This window comes from Bufo gargarizans, chromosome 5 (assembly GCF_014858855.1).
Source record: "Bufo gargarizans isolate SCDJY-AF-19 chromosome 5, ASM1485885v1, whole genome shotgun sequence".
Taxonomy (NCBI): Eukaryota; Metazoa; Chordata; class Amphibia; order Anura; family Bufonidae; genus Bufo; species Bufo gargarizans.
This window is the reverse complement of record NC_058084.1, coordinates 152,259,460-152,283,741: the sequence shown is the minus strand read 5'-3', so window position 1 is coordinate 152,283,741 and position 24,282 is coordinate 152,259,460. Positions and strand designations below refer to the sequence as shown.

General features: G+C 47.6%; 1 protein-coding gene across 1 annotated transcript; it reads left to right on the top strand.

Annotated features, from left to right (window-relative positions):
• Positions 1–3,182: 3,182 nt before the first annotated feature.
• SOCS6 (suppressor of cytokine signaling 6) lies at positions 3,183–22,017 on the top strand. Its single transcript, XM_044293581.1, has 2 exons — positions 3,183–3,307; positions 19,942–22,017. Exon 2 carries the CDS (start codon positions 20,066–20,068, stop codon positions 21,668–21,670), a length of 1,605 nt encoding a protein of 534 aa, XP_044149516.1. The 5' UTR covers positions 3,183–3,307; positions 19,942–20,065; the 3' UTR covers positions 21,671–22,017.
• The last annotated feature ends 2,265 nt before the right edge of the window (positions 22,018–24,282 follow it).

The window sequence follows — 24,282 nt, the reverse complement described above, 5'->3', positions numbered from 1 at the left end:
CGAGTTTTATGGAGATGGTGACTTCCTTTTCCAGCAGGACTTGGCACCTGTCCACACTGCCAAAAGTACCAAAACCTGGTTCAATGACCATGGGATTACTGTGCTTGATTGGCCAGAAAACTCATCTGACCTGAACCCCATAGAGAATCTATAGGGCATTGCCCAGAGAAAGATGAGAGACATGAGACCGAAAAAATGCAGAAGAGCTGAAGGCTGCTATTGAAGCATCCTGGTCTTCCATAACACCTCAGCAGTGCCATAGGCTGATAGCATCCATGCCATGCAGCATTGAGGTAGTAATTGATACAAAAGGGGCCCAAACCGAGTACTGAGTACATATGCATGATTATACTTTTCTGATGTCCTACATTTTTCTATTTAACATCCTTTTTTATTGATTTCATGTAATATTCAAATTTTCTGAGATTGTGAATTTGGGGTTTCATAAACTATAAGCCATAATCATCCAAATTATAACAAATAAAGGCTTGAAATATCTCGCTTTGCATATAATGAGTCTATCTCATATATTAGTTTCATTTTTTAAGTTGCATTACTGAAATAAATGAACTTTTGCACGATATTCTAATTTTTCGAGTTTCACCTGTAGATGCACACTCAGGCTATGCACACCTTCGGAGGCAATTTTTTTATGATTGCATTTCACTCATTTTTGGCCTAAAATCATATTTTCAATTGGCCTTTATTAAAAATATTGAGCCGTTCTGTCACAAATGTTTAAAGGGCTTCTGTCACCCCACTAAACTCATTTTTTTTTTGTGTACTTATAATCCCTATCCTGCGATATTGCCATACATTATGTTAGTAATAATTTTCGTTCAGTAGATTTAGCAAAAAATGTACTTTTAAGATATGCTAATTACCTGTCTACCAGCAAGTAGGGCGTCTACTTGCTGGTAGCAGCCGCAGAAAACCGCCCCCTCCTTCTGTTGATTGACAGGGCCAGCCGCGATCTCCTCCTCCAGCTGGCCCTATCAGCATTTCAAAAATCACGCGCCTGTGTGGATTCGGCGCAGGTGCTCTGAGATAAGGAGGCTCGCCTCCTCAGCACTCCCTCAGTGCGCCTGCGCCGATGACATCACCGAAAGAGAAGTCCAGTTTATTTTGTATGCAAATGAGACAGTAAGGTGCCCAGAGGGGCGTCACTCTTGCAGGAAAGAGCACAGACACGCCTCCTGCCACAATGTGTCCACCCTGAAAAGACGAACTTAAAACCCCGCCCCTAGGTCCTGCTAAGCCACTCCCCTGATCTGGTTAGGCCACGCCTCCTCCCACTCCTCAGCCGACAGAGATTGAAAAAAATGAAGTTAAAAATCAACTTCTGTCAGCTGCAGGAAGGGGGGAGGGAGGGTGACTTTCTCCCTGCAGCTCACACTCAGACAGCACAGTGCTGCTGTCTTAGAGTGAACTTTTCAAAAGCACACTCCCCTGATCCGGTTAGACCACGCCCCCTCACAGTCCTCAGCCGACAAGAATTGAAAAAATGAAGTTAAAAATCGACTTCTAGGTCCCACTAAGCCAGGCCCCGATCTGGTTGGGCCACGCCCCTACCACTTAGCCGACAAGGATTGAAAAAATGAAGTTAAAAATCAAAACTGGACCTCTAAAACTGGACCTCTGGCATCCTAGGGGCAGGCTGCTGTGGAGGTCACAGTTAAGGGGATGGTCCGCTATGGAGGTCACTGTTAAGGGGGTGGGCGACTGTAAAGGTCACTGTTATAGTGGATTGAATTGATATGTTTTAATGACACACACAACCATTAAAGGGATTCTGTCATGACATTTTAGGCCTATAACCTAAACATATGGCCAGGTCCGTCCAAATAGCATGAATCCGAAACTGTACTTATTAAATGTGCCTGTGGCTATATTAGCACATAAAAAAGGTTTTTATAACCTGTCATTCACCTACCTAAGGTGCCCAAGGGGACGTTGCTTCATACAGGGTGCCCAGCGCCGCCTTCCCACTAGAAATCGCCACCCTCCCTGTCTATAGTGCAGCCTTCCTCACCTCAGCCCCGCCTCCGCAATCGTCCGGTCCCTCAGGTTATGCCTAGTGCGCACACGCGGGATCTGGCACTGGGACCGGACTATTGAGGAGGCGGGGCTGAGGAGGAAGTGGCTGAGGTGAGGAAGGTGGCGCTGGGCACCAGACGGAGATGGCTGCAGCCGGGCACCCTGTATGAAGCGACGTCCCCTTGGGCACCTTAGGTAGGTGAATGACAGGTTATAAAACCTGTTTATGAGCTAATAGAGCCACAGGCACATTTAATAAGTACAGTTTCGGATTCAGGTTATTAGTACGGACCTGGCCATATGTTTAGGTTATAGGCCTAAAATGTCATGACAGAATCCCTTTAAATGAAATAGATTAAATATACCCGAGCGAAGCCGGGTCCTTCAGTTAGTTTTTAATAAAGACCAAAAATGATGTGAATGAGGCATTAAATAAGAGTTCATAAGTGGTCAGGAGTTCAGAGATAAGGGCCACGGATGGGGCGATGGGTTCAGTGTGATGCCGAGAGCAATAGTCTGTAGGTGCACTAAAACTAAAAGTGGTAGAAAAAAAAACTTTCTAATGAAGGCCAATTGTAAAAAAATATAGTTTTTAGCCAAAAACAAGTAAAATTCAATAATAAAAAAAATGTTCTCAAAGCTGTCCACAGCCTGTCACTTGCGCATCTCAATGGAGGAAATCCAGAGCGTAACCGAAGGGTTCGGAGCCACACCGCATGTTGTGTTCCACAGTTATTAAAACCTCATCCAGTTTTGGCGCAGATTTTCCGTACGCAGTCTTGTTATTGGTATTTGCCACATTTCCATGTGTGGCTGAATTCACACACAACAGATCTGTTGCTGAAATAACTGCAACCACTGATTTGAATAGGGCTAGAGCTTACTGCAGAAACAACCCCATTCTCACAGTAACTGCAGTAGGTGATGAGGGGAGACCCCCACATGTATCGCATGCCATGCCCCCCACACTCTGCTAATAACTTATACTGTGCCTCCTGAATCCCTTCCCGCCCAGTGATGGATTGCGACATCCCCCTCAGTTCCCAGACACGTCTGCTCTGTCCGCCTCTGCTCCCGTTTCAATAAAGTTGCGACTGTTTGACAGCTTTTCCCTCTTGCCGCGGGGGTTGCTGGGAGTTGTAGTCTTTGTCTCCCAGTCCTGCTCCTCCTCTCATGGCCGGTTCTGTGGGGTCGAACAGAGCAGCGGATAGGGTCGGTGACAGCGGCTGGAGAAGGCCGTCTACCAAGCGGCGGTGCGGCTCGGTGTGAGGTGAGGAGGGAGCCGGCTGCCCGGCGGAGGGGTAGGCCTGGCAGGGAGGGGGCGCTCAGGGAGAGGCCGCTGAGAAGGCTTTGTGATGCTCAGGAGGCCTGGGGAGAGAGTGGAGGAAGTAGTGAGAGTGCGGCCGGGGCTGCAGCAGTGTACACAGGCCTGGCACTGTGGCCCCTGGCCTCTCCCTCAGGCCACTTGTTGCTCTTCCACCTCCTGTGGCACACTTTTGCCCTCTGCCATGAAGTGGGCACACCAACTAAAGTGGCAGGGTTCTTGTAGACCTAAAGGGGTATTCTGGCCTCGGCGGCTGACACTTACTGTTTGTATAGAGAAAAGTTACGCCGCGTCCTAATACGCTTCCTGGGTGACTTTCTTATGGTCTTAAGATCACTGCTTGCAGTATTTGACTGGAATCCTGTAAAAAATTTTTACTAAAGGGTTTTTCTGGGAGTTTTATGCTATCTGATCGCGTTCGACCCCTGGGATCCCCACCGATCAGCTGTATGAGAACCAAGGGGGGCTCCTGTTAGCGCTGCGGCCTTCTCACAGCTTTCCTAGGCCAGTGAGGACCCATTCATGGATCACGTGGCCTAACCCAGCTTCCTAGAAGTGAACGGGGCTGAGCGCGATACCAAACAGCCGCTATACACTGCTCAGAGGAGGCCTTCTCAAAACAGCTGATCGGCATGGGTCCCAGGTGTCGGACCCCCACAGATCAGATACTGACGACTAAGCCAGAAGATAAAACACTAGTGATACACCGGCGCTTGCACTACAACTGAACTGACGCAGCGGTACCGCAACGGTATCGCCCCCATTGAAAATCAAGTGAATGATGTGTAATATGTATGTATTAGGTACTGCGCGACATGTACCCCCTTAAACCCCCCAAACCTTTCCCTATCCCGAACGGCACCTAAAAGAAGAAAATACAGAAAAAAGAGAAAGCAAGAAGAACGCAGAAGAACAGCCTCCACAGATGAACATCTAGGATAAGGTATTCTATTAATCTGGGAGTTACTGTATTATATACTGTGGGCCTCTATAGTGCCGAACAGGCAGGGAGAACAAAAGGGTACATGTCGCGCAGTACCTAATACATGCATAATCCAGAAGATAGGTCATCAGCTATAAAATCTTGGAAAACCCTTTTAATACTTGCCGACACTCTCCGAAGAACTGGCACATCTCCCAGGGGCCGCGCTGCCCTCATCAGCGCAGGAATCTGAACTCTGCCCTGTGGTATCTTTGGTGGGCACTATCGGTGTTGGCGTTCTGGCAGGTACTGGTCTTGCTGTATAAACCCATGATCACATGTGCGTCGGGGGCTCAGTTCACTGCCAAAGGGAGCGAACAAAAAAGTCCTGTATGCGAGACTAGTGATGAACCTGATTGGTTCACAACTCGTCCTCCTCGAGGGGCGAAGGGCCTGCCCACGAAACTCCCCCCTTCATTGACAGGGCCGGACAGCTCACCTGTGCCACCGCATGTAGCAGGAGCGCAAGCTGGGGCCAGAGGGGCTCATTTATTATCCTGAAATATGCCCTTAGTAGCCTTAATTCAGGCACAGATTGCGGCGCAAGCGTTAGTTGCACCACAATCTGCGACTTTTCCCTGCTCATGCCAGGTCTAAAAAAAAAGTGGGTCGAGAAGGGGAGGGCCTGGAAGGCCCACGTCATTCATCCTTTTCTCCGCCTGTTTCAGGTGTAGAAAATGGTCCTAAATGTAAGACCGCTAGGGAGCTGACCTACATGTAGACTGGCGCTGGATGCGCTGAAGTTGTGGAGAGGCCGGTGCCTCTTCATAATTCGGCAGATCCACCGCCAGCTGTAGGTGTTAAGAGCGGCGTCTAAAATGGCGGTCTTAATAAATGACTGAGTCTCTGTAGTTGCCACCTGAGCAGCACGGATGCCGACTGTGCATGTCCCGCTAACATCTGGCTACACTTAAAAGTGTGGCGGCACATTCTGCATCCGTCCTGGTCAGGTGGCAACGACAGAGACTCTACAATTGTGCGAATGACAGGCCTGGGGGGAAAAGGGATGTCTGGCCCTATCAGTCAAGGCGGAGGGGGGTTTTGAGCAGCAGGGACAGCCCCTCACTGTTCAGGGAGGCTGATTTTTGAACAAACTTGATTTGCTCATCACTCTTCTGCGAAAAAAAAAAAAAAGGGGGGGGGGGGGGGGCAAATGGAAACAGAATAGACCCCATTATAGTGAGTGTGGGGTCTGTTCGGCTCTGTTGGTTTCAGTTATGTGCCAAATCTGCCACTTCTGTTTTTTGGGTTGGGAGCAGAACAGTGGAAATAACTGGTAGTCATGTGAATGTGGCCTTATTGTGCCACTGGAGCTGGCATTTGTAGGGGCATTGTAGTTGGCACTATCTATATAAGGGGGGTTATAGGGTCTATATATTTATTTGTGGGGTCTGGATTGTGTTCTGTATTATTCTGGGGTCGGCTGAGGAAAGTGTTATGTGCTAGTTCTGACTTAGGATGGGAGCATGTCCAATATGAAAGGGAGGGGGCGCATGAGGGCAGCATTTCACACGGCATGCCACCGTTTTCCCTTTAATCAGGCCGGGGATGAGCGTTGTATGAACGGTCGTTCCTGATAATTGCCCTGTGTAAATGTGCCACCGATGATTGAATAATCGCTCATTCCTTTTGCGAAAGCCTCTTTCATGTGGCACATAATCATTGTTTACCCCTGTGAAAGGGGGGTATGCTGCCAGCAAACAGTGGAAGTGCCCCCCGCACAGAGGAGGTGGTTGCGGCATATAGATGCAGCCATCACCTCTGCTCACGATCAGGCAATTATCAGGATTGTTTGGTTTGTTCCTGACAATTGCCTGGGCGTCAGCCTGTGTGAAAGGACCTTAAAGGGCCATTCCAGTTATATCATGTTATCCCTGTTTACAGGGTAGGGGTTAAGTATTAGATGGGTGGGGTCCTATCGCTGGGACCTCCGTGGATCACGAGAACAGGGGGCCCTGTGTGCCCCCGGAAGTGGACGGAGCGTGCGGTCAGACATGAGTGCGGCCGCACCGTTAGTTTCTTTGGGGGTTACATCCAGCACAAGAAGTCTGCCCTGGTCATGTGACGATCAGAGGCGACTATTCAATTACTACAAGCGGAGATCTTGAAAATGATCCTATGTGAATAAGTAACAGAAGCTTCCAGAATGTTCCATTATACGACGAGGACGCATTTATTAGCTGAATACCCGGGGTCCGGTCTCAGGGCTCCCACACGTGTTCTCCGCGGACAGCACACCTATCCTTTGATATTAATGTGTTTCTTCACACGTCCCTGGCTTTCTTCTAATCGGTGTTAAGTAGAAAAACCCGAAGGCGGCGTCATCCAATCGCACTGCGCTATTGCAGAATTCTTAAAGGGAACCTGTCACCCTGAACATGATGTCGGAGCTGAGCAGACTGATGTATAGTTTGATGGGAAAAGATTCATCAAAACTTGTAATTTACCCATTTACATTCCTGCTCATTCTGGGCTTTGCTGTCCAGGAGGCGGAGCTATCAGTGACTGACAGCGATCTCTGTACACAGTCATAGACGGAAGGCTGTCAATCACTGATAGCTCCGCCTCCCTGATGTCACATTCTACACTGAGCAGGAACTTCAGTGAAGAAATTACAAGTTTTACAGAATCTTTTCCTATAAGACCATATATCGCTCTGCTCTGCTCCTCCTGCTCTATAACACGCTGCCTGCAGCTCAGACACCATGTTCAATGTAAGGGTCTCCTTTAATTAGACTAAGGGATTTTCATGAGAATGGATATTTCTAGATGTAGCTTGCAGATGTCCTTGGACCAGAACTCTGCCCTTAAGTGGATGCGTTTTCTGTTAGGCCCCTTTCACACGGGTGAGTTTTCCACGTGGGCGCAATGTGTAACTTAAAGCGCTTTGCGCTTGCGCAGAAATAACTGAACAGCGCAATTGCAGACAAAACTGATTGAAATTACGTGCGCAATTGCTTGAGGATGCAATGCGGTTTTCACGCAGCCCCATTCACTTCTATGGGGCCAGGACTGCGTGGAAAACGCAGAATATAGAACATGCTGCAATTTTCACGCAATGCACAAGTGATGCGTGAAAGAAAAACGCTCATGTACACAGACCCATTGAAATGAATGGGTCCAGATTCAGTGCGGGTGCAATGTGTTTACGTCACGCATTGCACCCGTGCAGGAAAATTTGCTCGTGAAAGGGGCCTTACAGTGAGCGTTGGAAAACCCCCTCCGAGCTCCACCCACTAAAAAGCTGACTATTTAAAGGGGCGCAAATGAATGGCTTCCATGTGCTGTCCATATTTTTTTTATTTTTTTTTATTATTTTTTTTGCAACCCTTTTGACTTGAATGAGAGGATCTAGTGTGAGAACCAGACCAAAGTAGTGCATGCTGTAATTTTCTCTTCATGGGTCTGTGAGGAAAATAAATGCTGAGAAAGGTTGGACTTGATGGACCTGTTGGTATGAATTTGCCCGCTGACGTGTATGTGCCAGCGCGGAGTCTGTGTGCTGCCCACTGGACCCAGCGCTTGTGTGAGGAGCCTCTAGTACAGTACCAATGAGATGTTACCCACATGTCGTGGAGGTTTTCCATTTGGACATTCACAAGCAATGCAGATTTTTAAACTTGAAGAACATGAATTCACTCTGAGGATTTTCACCTTGGATTTCAGCCCTCTCTGTCTTATACATTTAGGCCCCTTTCACACGAGCGAGAATTCTGCGCGGGTGCAATGCGTGATGTGAACGCACTGCACCCGCACTGAATCCGGACCCATTCATTTAAAGGGAACCTGTCACCGGGATTTTGGGTATAGAGCTGAGGACATGGGCTGCTAGATGGCCGCTAGCACATCCGCAATACCCAGTCCCCATAGCTCTGTGTGCTTTTATTGTGTAAAAAAAACTATTTAATACATATGCAAATGTTAAAACACAGATTTGATACATAGCTCATGTTCATTTGCATGAGTCCTGTATGTTAGATGAGTCGGGGACATGACTCATTTCGGGTTAATTTGCATATGTATTAAATAGTTTTTGTCAATAACAGCACACAGAGCTATGGGGACTGGGTATTGCGGATGTGCTAGCGGTCATCTAGCAGCCCATGTCCTCAGCTCTATACCCAAAATCCCGGTGACAGGTTCCCTTTTAAATGGGGCTGTGTACATGAGCAGTGGTTTTCACGTATCATTATATATCTCCCATCTCCCATCCTCCCATCTCCCTCTATGATTTTGTTTGTGAGCATTCAGTTTTTTATCACACGCGTGCAAAACGCTGAATCTCATTGCACCCGCAAAACTGAACGCGATCGGACTAAATGGCTTTGTTTGCGAAATCGTGCAGTTTTCACTGAACACATCCGGACATAACGCGCACGTCTGCAAGGGGCCTTAGAGGTTTCTGCAGATTTACCGTGGGATTTGTAGTGGGAAAATCCTCCTGGTGGGCAGGGAGAATGGGTTCTCGGGCCTGTTTCACATTTGCCTTAGGACTCATTCACACGGCCGTCGTTTGGCCGTGCCCGTACTGCGGGTCCGCAATATACAAGCGCCAGCCGTGTACACCTCGCATCACGGATGTGGACCCATTCACTTGAATTGGTCAGCAATCTGAAAGGTCGGCACGGACTGGATCCGTCAGGTCAGCCGCACGGATGGCGCCTGTGCATTGGAGACCCCAATGCGCTGAACGGCTATGTGAATGAGCCCTTAGAACAGGGTTTCTCAACTCGGGACCCACCTACCGGTCAGGAATATCCCACAGAATGAATACCTGTGGTAAGTCCTGAAGCACGGACACTAATGATATCACCTGCTCAATACTAAGGATATTCTGAAAACATGACTGGTAGGTGGGCCCCGAGGACCGGAGTTGAGAAACCCTGCCTTAGAGGAAGCAGCCTACCGGAGATGTCTGGATCCGTAATGGGGACTGGCGGAGATCCTGCTGCAACCTGGCAAACATGCCGAGAAGCGGCCGGATGAAAACTGCTGCACGCAATGGTGTGTCTGGCCAATTCTCAGCATATTTTATGGGTTGAGGGCGGATTGCCCCCCCCCCCCCCCCGTCCACTTTATAGCGAATGGGATCGGGCAGCGAAGCGGTTGCTATCGGCAATTCCGGCATGCAGAAAGATCTGGCAGCCTGTTCCCTGCTGAAAGTCAAAACGCTAGTGTGAAACCAGCCTAAAAGGCCCAACCTAAGCTGCTAACACAAGATACGGGTCAGTCGGACTCGGTGTATTGCCACCTTCACACCCCAGTGTAGTACAGGGAGACTCGCGTGAGAGGCCCGAATATCCGTTAGGATAGCAATCTGAACAAAACAAATGCGCTGTGTGCACTCAGTTGCATTACATGCAATGCTGGAAGTGATCTCCGTTTTCTGTCTGACACGTTTTGACGCAGCGCTCCATGTTCCTGAAGTATCTTTTGAATGAGTGTTCTTGTATTATGTGGCACCCACTTTAGTAAATGGGCCACTGAGTAATACTTTGTGGCACCCAGTCCTCCAGCGTGCCAGCCCCTTTAGATTCGGTGGCAGTAGATTCTTATTTTTCCCTGGCAGTGCCCAGCTTTGCTGTAACTCTGCCCGGGGAGGCCCAATTGTTATGCTCTTAGGCCAGTCTGATGGAAGGAGGACATTTCTGTTGCATTGGTTCCTTGTGCTTATCAATCAGTCGTCCAGTTTACATACGTTTACCTGCAGGCGTAAAGCCATGTTAATTGCATGCCTGGCGCTGGTTGTGAGATCCGTACCTGGCAACTGTTGTTAACACTCTGTGATTCATCCTCTCTAATCACCCGAAACAAGACATTGGACTGATCATTAAAATACCAGCAAGGTAGTAATGCTCTGGATTCCCTCCTGATCTGTATCCATGAGCTGAGGCTAATATACCGAGAGTATGTGGGCACCCCTCCTCATCAAGGTCGGGTGTTCCAGCCAGGTCCATGGTGCCTAAAGCCAAACACACAGCCATGGCGTCTCCACAGACTAACATTGTTAAAGAGCCCCATGACTTAACCCCGTACATGTACGGCGGGTGTCGGGTCTTTAAAGATGGCGCCCATCCAGGTCTTGAGCGGGCGCCATTGCCGTTGAATGTCTGCAGTTTTACACAGTTATCGCAGATCACATACTTTGAACTCCTCAGATGCCACGGTCGGTGGCAAATACAGCATGTGAGAGGTCTTTTCTCAGGGGCGCTATGGCTCCCCTGATCTGAAGCCGGTCATGTCGTGATCTGAAGCCGGTCATAGCGAAGTGCTGCAGGCAGGGCTTTATAGAAACATGGTGAATCTCCCATAGGCCACAATGTTAAGCAATTGCAGTCTATGGGAGAAGCAATCAGACGATCATATGTTAAAGTTCCCTGCAAAAAGTAGCTCTGTAGACTTAAATTTAATAGTTATGTGGATCAGACTATTGTGATGAAAAGAAAAAAGGGTTTCCAAAGGTGTCTCGGTCAGGAAGAGGTTAAGGCCCCCTTTCAGACGAGCGAGTGTCACTCTCCGGACTCCCAGCGAGGCACCCGGCCTGAACTTCTAGCACTGCTGTGGTCGCGTAGCATTATATTGATTAATGATGCTATGTACCCCTTACAGTTCTGGAATGTATTAGCTGACACTGACCTAATGCTGTCAGTGTTATCCAATACAGTCCAGAACTGTAAGGCCCCTTTCACACGAGCGAGTTTTCAGTGCGGGTGCAATGCGTGACTTGAACACATAGCACCCGCACTGAATCCTGACCTATTCATTTCAATGGGTCTGTGTACATTAGTTTGTTTTTTTTTTTTGTTTTTTTTTATGCATCAGTTTTGCGTTGCGTGAAAAACGCAGCATGTTCTATAGTCTGAGTTTTCGATGCAGCCCTGGCCCCATAGAAGTGAATGGGGCTTCAGTGAAAAACGCATTGCATCCGGAAGAAAGTGCGTTATTCACTGATGGTTGCTAGGAGATGTTGTTTGTAAACCTTCAGTTATTTTTTATATCACATGCGTGCAAAACGCAATGCACTGGCACGGAAAAAACTGAACGCAATCACAGACAAAACTGACTGAACTTGCTTGCAAAATGGTGCAAGTTTCACTGAACGCATCCGGAGACAATCCCTCACGCTCATGTTAAAGAGGCCTAAGGCCTCTTTCACACGCGCGTCCCGGATTTGCTCCAGTTGCGTCGCGTGTGCGTTGTGGGAAAACCGCACAAGTAGGCACGCAATTACAGTCAGTTTTTTTTCCACGCGAGTGCAATGCGTTTTGCACACGCGTGATAAAAAACTGAATGTGGTACCCAGACTTCTTCACTGAAGTTCCCGTTTGGGTTAGGTGTTCTATTAATTTTTATTATTTTCCCTTATAACATGGTTACTTACCTCATCCATTTGATCGCGCAGCCGGCATCGTCTTCTTTCAGGACCTGCAAAAGGACCTTTGACGTAATCGTGCTGCGCTGCGAGTCTGGAACGAGACACTCGCTCGTCAGAAAGGGGCATAAAGGTGGTTTCTGGGAACTAAATATTCCGACCTTTCATCGGGGTAGATAATCAGTATTTAGTGGGGTTCCGACTCCTGGCAACACCACCAATCAGCTTTTGCAAAAGGCTATGGGCTTGGATGGTTGCTTTGGCCTCTTCATACTATACCAGGCACAGCGCCGTACATTGTATAGTGCCTGCGCTTGGTATTGCATTTCAATCTCAATAAAGGGGTTGTCCGTGTTATTTTTTTTTTGTTCTTTCTATGTTTCTAACTGGGCAAATGTAACAGCTTTCCAATTAACACTGAGGGTCACATGACCTGTGATGTCAGCTTCTCTCCCTGCTCTGATTGTGCACAAGCCTGAGAGATCTGTACACCAGAGGTCACTGTGCTGGCCACGCCCCCCTGCACTGTCTGCTGCTGCTGTCTGCTCTCTCCCAGGAAGTGTTTACTGTGTAGCTGCAGGCAGTGAGGAGACAAATGCTGGGCACAGGAGCTGAAAAAGAAGTTCTGCAGAGCATTGCAGGTAGGGGAAGATCCAGTGTGTATTAGCAGTGTCATTATACAGCTGGGACTTGTAGTTCTACACATACAACATGCTGCTGATTCTCCCAGCAGGCAGACATGTCACTCAGGGCAGTACTTGTATCCAATCCCTTAGCAGTGTCATTACACAGCTGGAACTTGTAGTCCTACACATACAACATGCTGCTCAGTCTCCTAGCAGGCAGCCATGTCAGTCAGGGCAGCTCTTGTATTCACTCCCTCAGCAGTGTCATTGTACAGCTGGGACTTGTAGTCCTACACATACAACATGCTGCAGAGTCTCCCAGCAGGCAGACATGTCACTCAGGGCAGTACTTGTATCCACTCCCTTAGCAGAGCAGGGGGAGGGGCAGAGATTGTTTTTATTGCAAGTAAACAAAGGGCCAGAAGAGAACAAGGGAATGAGGAAATTGTGTTTTCTTTTTTTGCCTAAAACTTGCTTAGCCTAAGGCCTCATTCACACAGCCGTTGTTTTAGTCTGCATCCGAGCCGCAGCTTTGGCGGCTTGGATGCGGACCCATTCACTTTAATGGGGCTACAAAAGATGCAGACAGCACTCCGTGTGCTCGTCATGCGTGTTTTGCGGATCCGCAGTTTGCGGACCGCGATACACACACCGGTCGTGTACATGAGGCCTAAGGCTATTTTCACATTAGCGTTTTTTGCGGTTCTGTCACGAATCTGTAAAAAATGCTTCCGTTACAATAATACAACTGCATGTATCCGTCATGAATGGATCCGGTTGTATTATGTCTTATATAGCCATGACTGATCCGTCATGAACACCATTGAAAGTGGGGGACGGATCCGTTTTCTATTGTCAGAGAAAACAAATCTGTCTTCGTTGACTTACATTGTGTGTCAGGATCTGTCTTGCTCCGCTCCACATCACTGACTGAAAAACGTTGCAAGCAGCGTTTTGGTGTCCACCTCCAGAGCGGAATGGTGACTGAACGGAGGCAAACTGATGCGTTCTGAGCGGATCCTTTTGCATTAGGGTAAAACTGATCTGTTTTGGACCGCTTTTAAGAGCCCTGAACGGATCTCTCAAACCAAAACGCCAGTAGACTAAGCTGTTAAATGTGTCATATTCAGATAGTTTGTGAAATTTCCGATCTGTTAGATCTGCTCCGGTAAGTGCTAATGTAGTGACGTGAAATATATAAGGAGAGAAAGGGAAAAAAGGGTGGAGGCAGCGCCCCGTGTGTGATACCGTTATGTATAGTTATAGTGATTTTACGTAGATTGTGCTTGCCCTTTAGGGTTGAGCGGAGTCACAACGCCTATAGCTCTGCTGAAAGAAATCCTGTTCAACGTTCTGGAAAATAAATCTGCTGCTGCAGCCAGGTCCTTGCCCTTCACCGTGGGTTGCGCTTTCTGGGATGGGTAGATGCGTCAATGGAGTAGAAGATCGGACCCTTTTTTTTTTTTCGGCGCTGAAGCAGGTGGAATCAGAACCAGGATTATATTTATTGAACAAAGGAGTTTTATTCAAAGTCAATGCGTTTCAGGGGCGAACAGCCCCCTTCATCAGGACAATAAAGGCTTATACATGTACAGTGTATATTTAAAGGCTTTTATTTTCCTGATGAAGTGGGCTGTTCGCCTCTGAAACGCATTGACTTTGAATAAAACTCTTTTCTTCATTAATAATATCCTGGTTCTGATTCCATCTGCTTCAGCGCCGGAAAAAAAAAAGGGTCCAATCTTCTACTCCATTGATGCATAGTCACGTGAAAAGCAGAGTTAACCCTGGTGGGCACAATGTGGCAGCTGCTACCTTAGGGGTGGGCGATATGGCCTAAAATCTATATTGCGATATAATTTTAAGCATGTGCGATATGCGATATATATTGCGATATATTGTTTTCTATATTGGGGGGGGGGGGTGTTTAAATTTTATTTATTTTTTACTTTTTATTTATTAACTATTGGCCTCCTTAAGGGCTAGAACCCTTGTCATATTCACCCTAATAGAGCTCTATAGAGGACTTTACACTCTCCCTGCTGCCCTGTGCATAGTGCACACAACAGCAGGGAGCTGACCATGGCGGCAGCCTCTGAACTGCCCCCCTTCCCCAGCCTCTGAACTGCCCCCCTTCCCCAGCCTCTGAACTGCCCCCCTTCCCCAGCCTCTGATCTGCCCCCCTTCCCCAGCCTCTGATCTGCCCCCTTCCCCAGCCTCTGATCTTCTCCCCAGCCTCTGATCTGCCCCCCTTCCCCAGCCTCTGATCTTCTCCCCAGCCTCTGATCTGCCCCCCTTCCCCAGCCTCTGATCTTTTCCCCAGCCTCTGATCTGCCCCCCTTCCCCAGCCTCTGATCTTTTCCCCAGCCTCTGATCTGCCCCCCTTCCCCAGCCTCTGATCTTTTCCCCAGCCTCTGATCTTTTCCCCAGCCTCTGATCTTTTCCCCAGCCTCTGATCTTTTCCCCAGCCTCTGATCTTTTCCCCAGCCTCTGATCTTTTCCCCAGCCTCTGATCTTTTCCCCAGCCTCTGATCTTTTCCCCAGCCTCTGATCTTTTCCCCAGCCTCTGATCTTTTCCCCAGCCTCTGATCTTTTCCCCAGCCTCTGATCTTTTCCCCAGCCTCTGATCTTTTCCCCAGCCTCTGATCTTTTCCCCAGCCTCTGATCTTTTCCCCAGCCTCTGATCTTTTCCCCAGCCTCTGATCTTTTCCCCAGCCTCTGATCTTTTCCCCAGCCTCTGATCTTTTCCCCAGCCTCTGATCTTTTCCCCAGCCTCTGATCTTTTCCCCAGCCTCTGATCTTTTCCCCAGCCTCTGATCTTTTCCCCAGCCTCTGATCTTTTCCCCAGCCTCTGATCTTTTCCCCAGCCTCTGATCTTTTCCCCAGCCTCTGATCTTTTCCCCAGCCTCTGATCTTTTCCCCAGCCTCTGATCTTTTCCCCAGCCTCTGATCTTTTCCCCAGCCTCTGATCTTTTCCCCAGCCTCTGATCTTTTCCCCAGCCTCTGATCTTTTCCCCAGCCTCTGATCTTTTCCCCAGCCTCTGATCTTTTCCCCAGCCTCTGATCTGCCTCCCTTCCCCAGCCTCTGATCTGCCTCCCTTCCCCAGCCTCTGATCTGCCTCCCTTCCCCAGCCTCTGATCTGCCTCCCTTCCCCAGCCTCTGATCTGCCCCCTCTGGTAACGCAAACCCCCCCTCCCCAGTATTAATCATTGATGGCAGTGGCCACAGGGTCCCCCTCCTCCCCCCCCCATCATTGGTGGCAGTTTGCAGTTCCGATCGGAGCCCCAGCAGTGTAATGCTGGGGCTCCGATCGGTTACCATGGCAGCCAGGAGTCACGCTGCTGAAGTCCTGGCTGCCATGGTATGTTAGTGAGCAGAGAGCAGCGCATTATACTCACGTGCGCTGTGGCCGCCGGTCGCTCCTTCTTCTCATAGGTCTGTGCGGCGCATTGCTAATGCTGTAAGCATTAGCTATCCGCCGCACAGACAGAAGAAGGAGCGACCAGCAGCCACAGCGCACGTGAGTATAATGCGCTGCTCTCTGCTCACTAACATACCATGACAGCCAGGACTTCAGCAGCGTGACTCCTGGCTGCCATGGTAACCGATCGGAGCCCCAGCATTACACTGCTGGGGCTCCGATCGGAACTGCAAACTGCCACCAATGATGGGGGGGAGGAGGGGGACCCTGAGGGATATGGCCGGCACATTCATTGGTAGTGCAGTGGCCACAGTCCCTCCCCTCCTCCTCCTACTCTGTCCTCATTGGTGTTCAGCGGCAGCCGCGCACAGTGGGGAGGGAGAGACTCCCTCCTCCCCCCTCCTCCTCCCTCCACTGTGCCGGCCGGCTCAGAACATGGTGCGCGCGATCATATCGCGGTCCGGCGATATGGCGAAAATCCATATCGTGGCCCAAATTCATATCGCATATCGCCTATATCGCCTATACCGCCCACCCCTATGCTACCTTCTCAACTCTTGTCAGCCAAAGGCTGCACAAAATTGTAGGTTACCTTTAAATTTGTGCTGCCATTGGCCACCGTGGATGGGCAAGGTTGCAGCTGTCCCTCTGTGTCCACCACAATTCATGCAGAAAGCTGTAGACCATACAAGCTCAGAAGCATGTAAAACTCCTACCCTCTATCATTTACCTGGAGCTGCACCCGAGCTTCATGAAATGGGCTCTTACGGTTGAGCACACAAGCCTAGATCAGATCGCCATGCACAATGCCATCAGCTGAAATGATGTAACACATGCTGTCTGTGGACTCTGAAGTAGTTGGAACGTAGAGTCATGAATGATGGTCCACATTCTGGAGGCTGATGGACAGATCTGGGTATGTTGGATGCCTGGAGAGCACTGCCTCTGGGAATGAATAGTGCCTACCATAAGATGTGGATAACTGTATGGGGCTGTTTTTAAGGGTTTTGGCTAGCCCCCTTATTTCCAGGGAAAGGTAATGTTAGAGGGGTATTAGGAATTGTAGAGAAATGAGCAGGCCATGATAATCCCACTTTGGTTTGTGTATATTCCTGGTATTTTTCCCTGATAGGACTTTGTAATTTCTGCAGGGTAAGGCCTCATGCACATGACTGTATGTAATTTGCTGTCCTTTTAGTGCATGCTGCATTTTTTTGTGCACCCAATAGTAGAAATAGCTATTCTTAGCCTCAAAATGGCCAAGAATAGAACATGTTCTATAATTTGCAGGACCGACCCATGAATGCGGACAGCACACGGATGATATCTGTGTGCTGTCCGCATTTTTTGCGGTCACATAGAAATGAATGGGTCAGTGTCCAAACTACAAAAAATGCAGATCTGACTCTAATCAAAAGTAGTCGTGTGCATGTGGCCTTAAGCTGCCTTCACACATTCAACTCTTTGGCAGTGATTTCCATCAGGGATTGTGAGCTAAAATCAGGAGCCGGTCAAACCCAGGTTTTAAAGTCCAGTCGGCCTCTGTATTCTATTAGATCTCGGACAACCCCTTTCAGTATTTTGAAAGACTTCCTGGTGGCGGCCATATTGAAGGAGCAGGTATCCTTTGTATTACGGTTGGGCGATTAATTCAATTAATTTGCCCTTTGGCAATTATGTTGGCGGATTGAGCTGTGAATTTCACCCTTTTCAATGGAAGGATGAGATCTGCGCCAAATTGCAAAAATGCAAGTAACTAATGCGATTTGGGTGCGGATCTTCTGCATGTTTACTGGACCCGTGTGCAGGTAACTACATCTGCCCCTCTTCCTCTGGTGGTTAGGGGCTTCACTGCTGAGTGCAGCTGTAGGGTAATCCTGCTCCCCTGCCGAATGGTAGGATAAAATCCCTCCCAGACTGTAAGGATGGCGATGGGCTTTACTAGCGGGATTGTTTATGCAGTCTCATGCGCTTGTCCCTTACACATTGGAAATACTGTTTTACATTTAGAGCAGGCTGTTAAACTGCCATCATATTACAGCTTTACAAGCTTATGCCTCCCAAAGGGTATGCATTATTAGCAGTAAATCTAAATTATATCCCAGAATTGGCAAATAACGTTAATATGTTTTGTATAATAAGCATCTGAGAATGTTCAGATCTAAATATATATTTAAGACCAAGCTTCTAGATCCAGCAGTGCCCTGTTCTGCAGTGCTCTCTGTCTCGCCTGGAAGACCTGCCTTTTGTCAGTCTCCGAGACAGTCTCCTTTTCTTACAAGGGTTCCCGACAGTATGCGGATTATGGGATGTCCCGCTTCACCTTCCCCCCTCCCCCCCTTTTATTGTTAGTGACTATTTCTTAAAGAGGACCTTTCACCGCTCCTGACATGCCTGTTTTAATAGTGTTATGCATTCCCCATGTAATAACAATTCTGGAACATCTATTCTTATGGCTCTATGTTGTGCCATTCCTTTATTTCTACTAGAAGTTATGAATGAATTGCTAGCAGTCAGCAGTAAGGGTACAGATGGGTGGTAACAAGTTGGAGGGGGGGGGGGCTGCACATGCACAGACTCGCTCTATCCATTCTGAATGCTACGTGTTATGTGAAAAAGCCCTAACAGCCCTTACCTGGTGCCCTCTACAGGATGGGAGAGAACTAACTAATCAGTGCAGATCTGACCTCTGGTACCCCCATCAGTCACGAGAATGTGAGTCATGTGTTCCCGTCCTGATGTCTTGGCTATTTCTGGAAGTCCTATAGAGAATGAATAGAACGGCAGGGCATGTGCTTGGTCTGATGCTCCATCAGGATGGGAACATGGGACACTGGTATATCAGGGGGAGAAAAACAGAACTGGATCGCACATCCACAATGCTATGCTTTGATCTAATTAAACTCTCTTCTCAGCGCCATATTGAAGTATACAGCCCCCTATACTACATGCTGTACAAGAGTCATTGGTGTACATTTTGATCAAAAGGCATAAGCCCACTCGCCACGCCAAGGTCTCCTCTTTGAGTGGGACCTACTCTGACAAAAAGGCTCAGCACAATGCGGTGACAGTGGCGCTGCCCTAGTAGGCGGCGGGACCCATAGCACTGGGTCCCACCAGCACAGCGCCACAAAAACAAAGGCCATTTCACAGAAGTCTGCATATAAGTGGTCATTGACCTGTAGCTCCTGATGGCAATGGACATGTTGTGTTAGACAACTGTTCACATGGTGCAGTACTGCGTGGTGGCCTTTGTTTTTGTGGCGCTGTGCTGGTGGGTTGGTGGGACCCAGGGCCATGGGTGGCATTGTCAGACAGCAGGGTTGCTGTTTGACTCCTGGGTCCTGCCGCCTACTAGGGCAGTGCCGCTTTGTCACTGCATTGTGCTGCAACTTTTTGTCAGAGTAGGTCCCACTCAAAGAGGAGACCTTGGCGTGGTGAGTGGGCTTATGCCTTTTGAACAAAATGTACACTAATGCCTCTTGTATAGCATGTAGTATGGGGGGCTGTACACTTTAATATGGCGCTGAGAAGCAAGTTTAATTAGATCAAAGAATAGCATTGTGGATGTGTGATCCAGTTCTGTTTTTCTCCCGCTGATACATGGGACACTGGTCTCTGGATCTTTCAGGATAACTTTCATACTTGGCACAACCCTCTTAAGGGTACTTTCACACGATCGTAAGCCGTCTGTTCCCTTGCTGTGTACCGCAAATTGCGCTCCGCAATGTACAGGCACTAGCCGTGTGAATCCTGTATTGCGGCACGGATCTATTCACCTGAATGGGTCTGCAATATGCAGCAAAAGATATGTCTCCTCTTCTGCAGTGTGGAGCCACAAACAAAACGCCCACTGAAGCGCTTCCGATCTGTGCCTCCATTCCACACTGCTCTGTATCTTGAGGATTGCGGACCCATTCAAGTGAGTGGGTCCACATCCGTAATACGGGATTCCCACGGCCGCTGTCCATATTTTGCAGTCCGCAATATGGGCACGGACCACCTACCGTCATTTAAATGGACCGTAAGGCCTAAATGTCATATTGCATATATACTGCACCTGATGTCCTACAGATCTGCCCGGGAGAGGGGAATATGCCCAGAACAAGCCAATTACTATATGATATGTAATAAAACATTTGAAATTAACTTGATTTCTTCGATTTTACTTGTTCCAGGTGATGGTTACAGAAGCTAAATGACGCCATTTAAAAAAAGAGGCGAAGCAGTGATTAATGGCAGCGTTCTAGGGCCCGTCCACTGGAGGAGTCCAACAGCAAGAGAAACTGGTCACTTGCCATAATGAAGAAAATCAGTCTGAAGACATTTCGTAAATCTTTTAACTTGAACAAAAGCAAAGAAGAAAATGATTTTGTAATGGTACAGCAGCCTTCAATTGCCAATACCTTTGTGAAAGATGACTCTCTGTTTGGTAGCTGCTATGGCAAAGACTTGACAGGCTGTGAAATCAACAGTGAAGATGAGAAAGGCGGCAAAAATAGGTCAAAAAGTGAGAGCTTAATGGGGACTTTGAAAAGGCGCCTTTCAGCAAAGCAGAAGCAAAAAGGAAAGGGAAGCACATCGGTTAACTCTGCAGAAGAGGACACATTTTCTTCATCTTCTGCACCTATAACTTTTAAAGATGTGAGATCTCAAAGGCCTCTAAGGTCAACATCCCTTCGAACACACCATTACAGTCCAACTCCATGGCCCTTACGTCCAACAAACTCTGAAGAGACCTGTATAAAAATGGAAGTGAAAGTTAAAGCGTTGGTCCATTCCACCAGTCCCAGCCCTGTGCTTAACGGTGTTCGAAAGGACTTTCATGAGCTGCAGTCAGATAATGTTTATCAGGAACAAAGTAGTGCATTGAAAAGTACAGAGTCCCATAATGGAGATCTCCATCTGCATATTAACGATCACGTGCCTGTAGTTATAGGACTTATGCCTCAGGACTATATTCAGTATACTGTGCCTTTAGATGAGGGAATGTATCCTTTGGAAGGACCACGTACTTACTGTTTGGATAGCTCATCCCCGATGGAAATTTCTGCTGTACCTTCCCAAATAGGAAGTAACGGCTTCCACGAAGAGGAAAGTCACGTAGCTTCGGATGTAGTAGTGGCTTCGGACATCTTTGTGGACCAGACGGTGAATGGTCTACTGCATAGTACCAATAGAGTGATTTTTCAAAACTCCAGGGTAAGTCACAGTGACGTCCCACCACTCTCACCATTGCTACCTCCAATCCAGAGTAGTCAAATCCAAAGGAACTTTGCAGGACTTAATAGCACAGAAGCACACATGGCTGAAAGCATTCGTTGCCATTTGAATTTCGATCCCAACACTGCTCCTGGTGTGGCCCGAGTCTATGACTCTGTACAAAGCAGTGGACCTATGGTTGTCACCAGTCTTACCGAGGAGCTAAAAAAACTTGCAAAACAAGGTTGGTACTGGGGACCCATCACCCGCTGGGAAGCAGAAGAAAAATTGGCAAACGTGCCAGATGGCTCCTTTCTGGTCCGAGACAGTTCTGATGACCGTTACCTTTTAAGCCTAAGTTTTCGTTCCCATAGTAAAACTCTTCATACTAGAATTGAACATTCAAATGGTAGATTTAGCTTTTACGAACAACCAGACGTGGAAGGACATACCTCCATCGTTGACCTTATAGAACATTCCATCAGGGACTCTGAAAATGGAGCGTTTTGCTACTCCAGGTCTCGCGTTCCAGGATCAGCGACGTATCCAGTTAGACTGACGAATCCAGTGTCTCGATTTATGCAGGTGCGGTCTTTGCAGTACCTGTGCCGTTTTGTCATACGTCAGTACACCAGAATAGACCTGATTCAGAAACTGCCTTTGCCAAACAAAATGAAGGATTATTTACAGGAAAAGCACTACTGAACTTGTGGGAATTTTGCAATTTGCACTTTGGGATAAAAAAAACATGAAATACAGTTTACAAACTTTCATTGCTATGTGACTATTTTGCTGCCATACATTTTAGTTCTGAGAAATACGTGTAATGCATTATTCTCTTTATCATTTTTTTCTTAATAGTAAAACCATAAAACATCTGATGAGTGAAATCACCATCTTTTATCAACATCTAAAATCACAATGTGAACTATTAGATTCTCCTATTTTTTCCATGTTCTTAGCTGCTATCCACTGTGACTATTATGCATTGAAAGCACACATTTCATGTGTTCTTTACCACCGCTGACATTAAATTGAACCTGTAGATTTCAGCTTTTGTTACCTGTTTGTTTCTAAAGGAGGAAACCTTCATACTTTTATGACTAAAAAAGTATATATTCTACGCATAAGTATGGTTTAGTAGTCATTGGAAAATATCACAGGAAGGTTACATGTGGTTATTATTGGTATTTGTGGTGATCACTGCTAAAGCCCACTGTACACATCAGATGAATGTTGGCTGATGCCTAGTTCACACTTCAGTGATTTCAATCAGTGACTGAGCTAAAACCAGGCATGGAGGCTACATAGAGATGAGGTGTTCTATGTTTACAGCCACACCTGGTTTCATGGATGGAAATGTGAACTAGACCTGAACCCGTCCACTTTGAAGAGACCAGTTGGCCATCTAATTTGTAGGGCGTCTCTACTCTTCCCTGATGGTGGTAGTTGTGGAAAAGTAGGGGTATATATGTTGAATTTCAACATGCTCAATCCATTGTTTGGTAAATTAAAGGGATTTTTCCATGTTCAGGAGGAGACTGGAATCCACCTAAAATAAAGAAGGAATCTTCACTTACCTGGCAGATCCTGCACCAGTGCATCAGTTCTCCCGGCCAGGATCTGTTTACCTGTCTGCAGCAGTGACAGCATGTGACCACTGCAGCCATCCACTGGCCTCTTTGGTGCAGCACTAAGACCCGTTATTGGCTGCAGCGGTCACATGTGGTTGATGTAACGTCACCACTGCAGCCAAGTAAACAGATCCTGGTTAGGAGAACTCAAATGGCAGTGGTGGAACCTGCAGTTAAGTAATCATCACTTCTTTGTTGAAGGTAGATCTCCCCCCGCCCCCCCGTGTTGTCCGGATTCCTCCTGAAACTGGACAGCCCTTTTAAGTCATTGACTTATTCTCACTATTGAGAACACATGCACACTTGGCACACCGGGGGTGCAGGCGGAAGGAATAGCAATCTAAGGTATATGGCCAATGTAAATGTTTTTAATGTGTACATTATTGGATCTGAGCATTTTCTGACTCGCACAATCTTTCTCCAATTTCTGTTACTGTTACGATTTGTGTATGTAAACTGCAATCAGATGAGCACACAATGGTGCGGATATCTGATCCTGGTATAGCGCCGGACTTGGCAGAACTGAATCTGACATTCGCTGCTTTTCTTTAATCCGTAGCCTTAGCTGCAGTTGTATGGAAAACCACAGGTGACCTATTTTGATGTGTGCTTTGATATGTACATCAATCCATTTTACTGTCTAAACTTGGCCATACTCTGTACAACTTGACCTGGATCCAACAAGCAATTTCAACATATCAAAAAGCCAGGAAAGGTGAGCGCAAAATAATTTTTGGTTTGGAAAGATCATGCACCTACTCTGTATGACCACTTTGAAAAATAGGAAGTCGTTCATGGTAAGTATTCTGATTTAATGAAACAAATTTCCATAGTTCTGAATATATATCAGTGTAAAAACACAAAATGCAATCGCACACTGCAACCAGCACTCTGCCCTGCCTTTATGCTGGATGTTGAATAAGGCATTGGTGTACATTTTGGCCAAAGCGTAATAAGCCACTCACCACGTCAAGGTTGCCTTCATGAGTGGTCCCTAACACTAGTTCCTACCTTTTATGGGCCATGACAGCCACATAAAGTCCAGGGAGCGCAGGTACAGCATGCACGCCAAGCACACTCTGCTTTTAACCCCGTCCGGTGCCATTACAGCTTTCATCGGATCCAGGGATGCAAGTACTCACATGCATGCTGAGCCCACTTTATACTTCTCCTGGAGCCTAATGGCTACTGGTAGGTGCTGTATAAGCAGACTCAGTTTTATACTGACTTTAAAACCAGCCTCCAGGGGGCAGATTAACTGGACAGGTGTGCTTGACTGCTTGGAGATCGCCACGCCTCCAATACGTACTACAAAGAGAAAAATATGGAAAATTTCAGCCCGCACAACCCCTAGCAGGTGCAGATTGCTGTGGCGAAATAGAGATATAAATGTAAAAACACAAAATGCAATCGCACACTGCAACCAGCACTCTGCCCTGCCTTTATGCTGGATGTTGAATAAGGCATTGGTGTACATTTTGGCCAAAGCGTAATAAGCCACTCACCACGTCAAGGTCGCCTTCATGAGTGGTCCCTAACACTAGTTCCTACCTTTTATGGGCCATGACAGCCACATAAAGTCCAGGGAGCGCAGGTACAGCATGCACGCCAAGCACACTCTGCTTTTAACCCCGTCCGGTGCCATTACAGCTGCGCTCCCTGGACTTTATGTGGCTGTCATGG

Bases quoted from the DNA above. Each gene is read 5' to 3' on its own strand.
- SOCS6 (XM_044293581.1), top strand. From the start codon at position 20,066: ATGAAGAAAATCAGTCTGAAGACATTTCGTAAATCTTTTAACTTGAAC.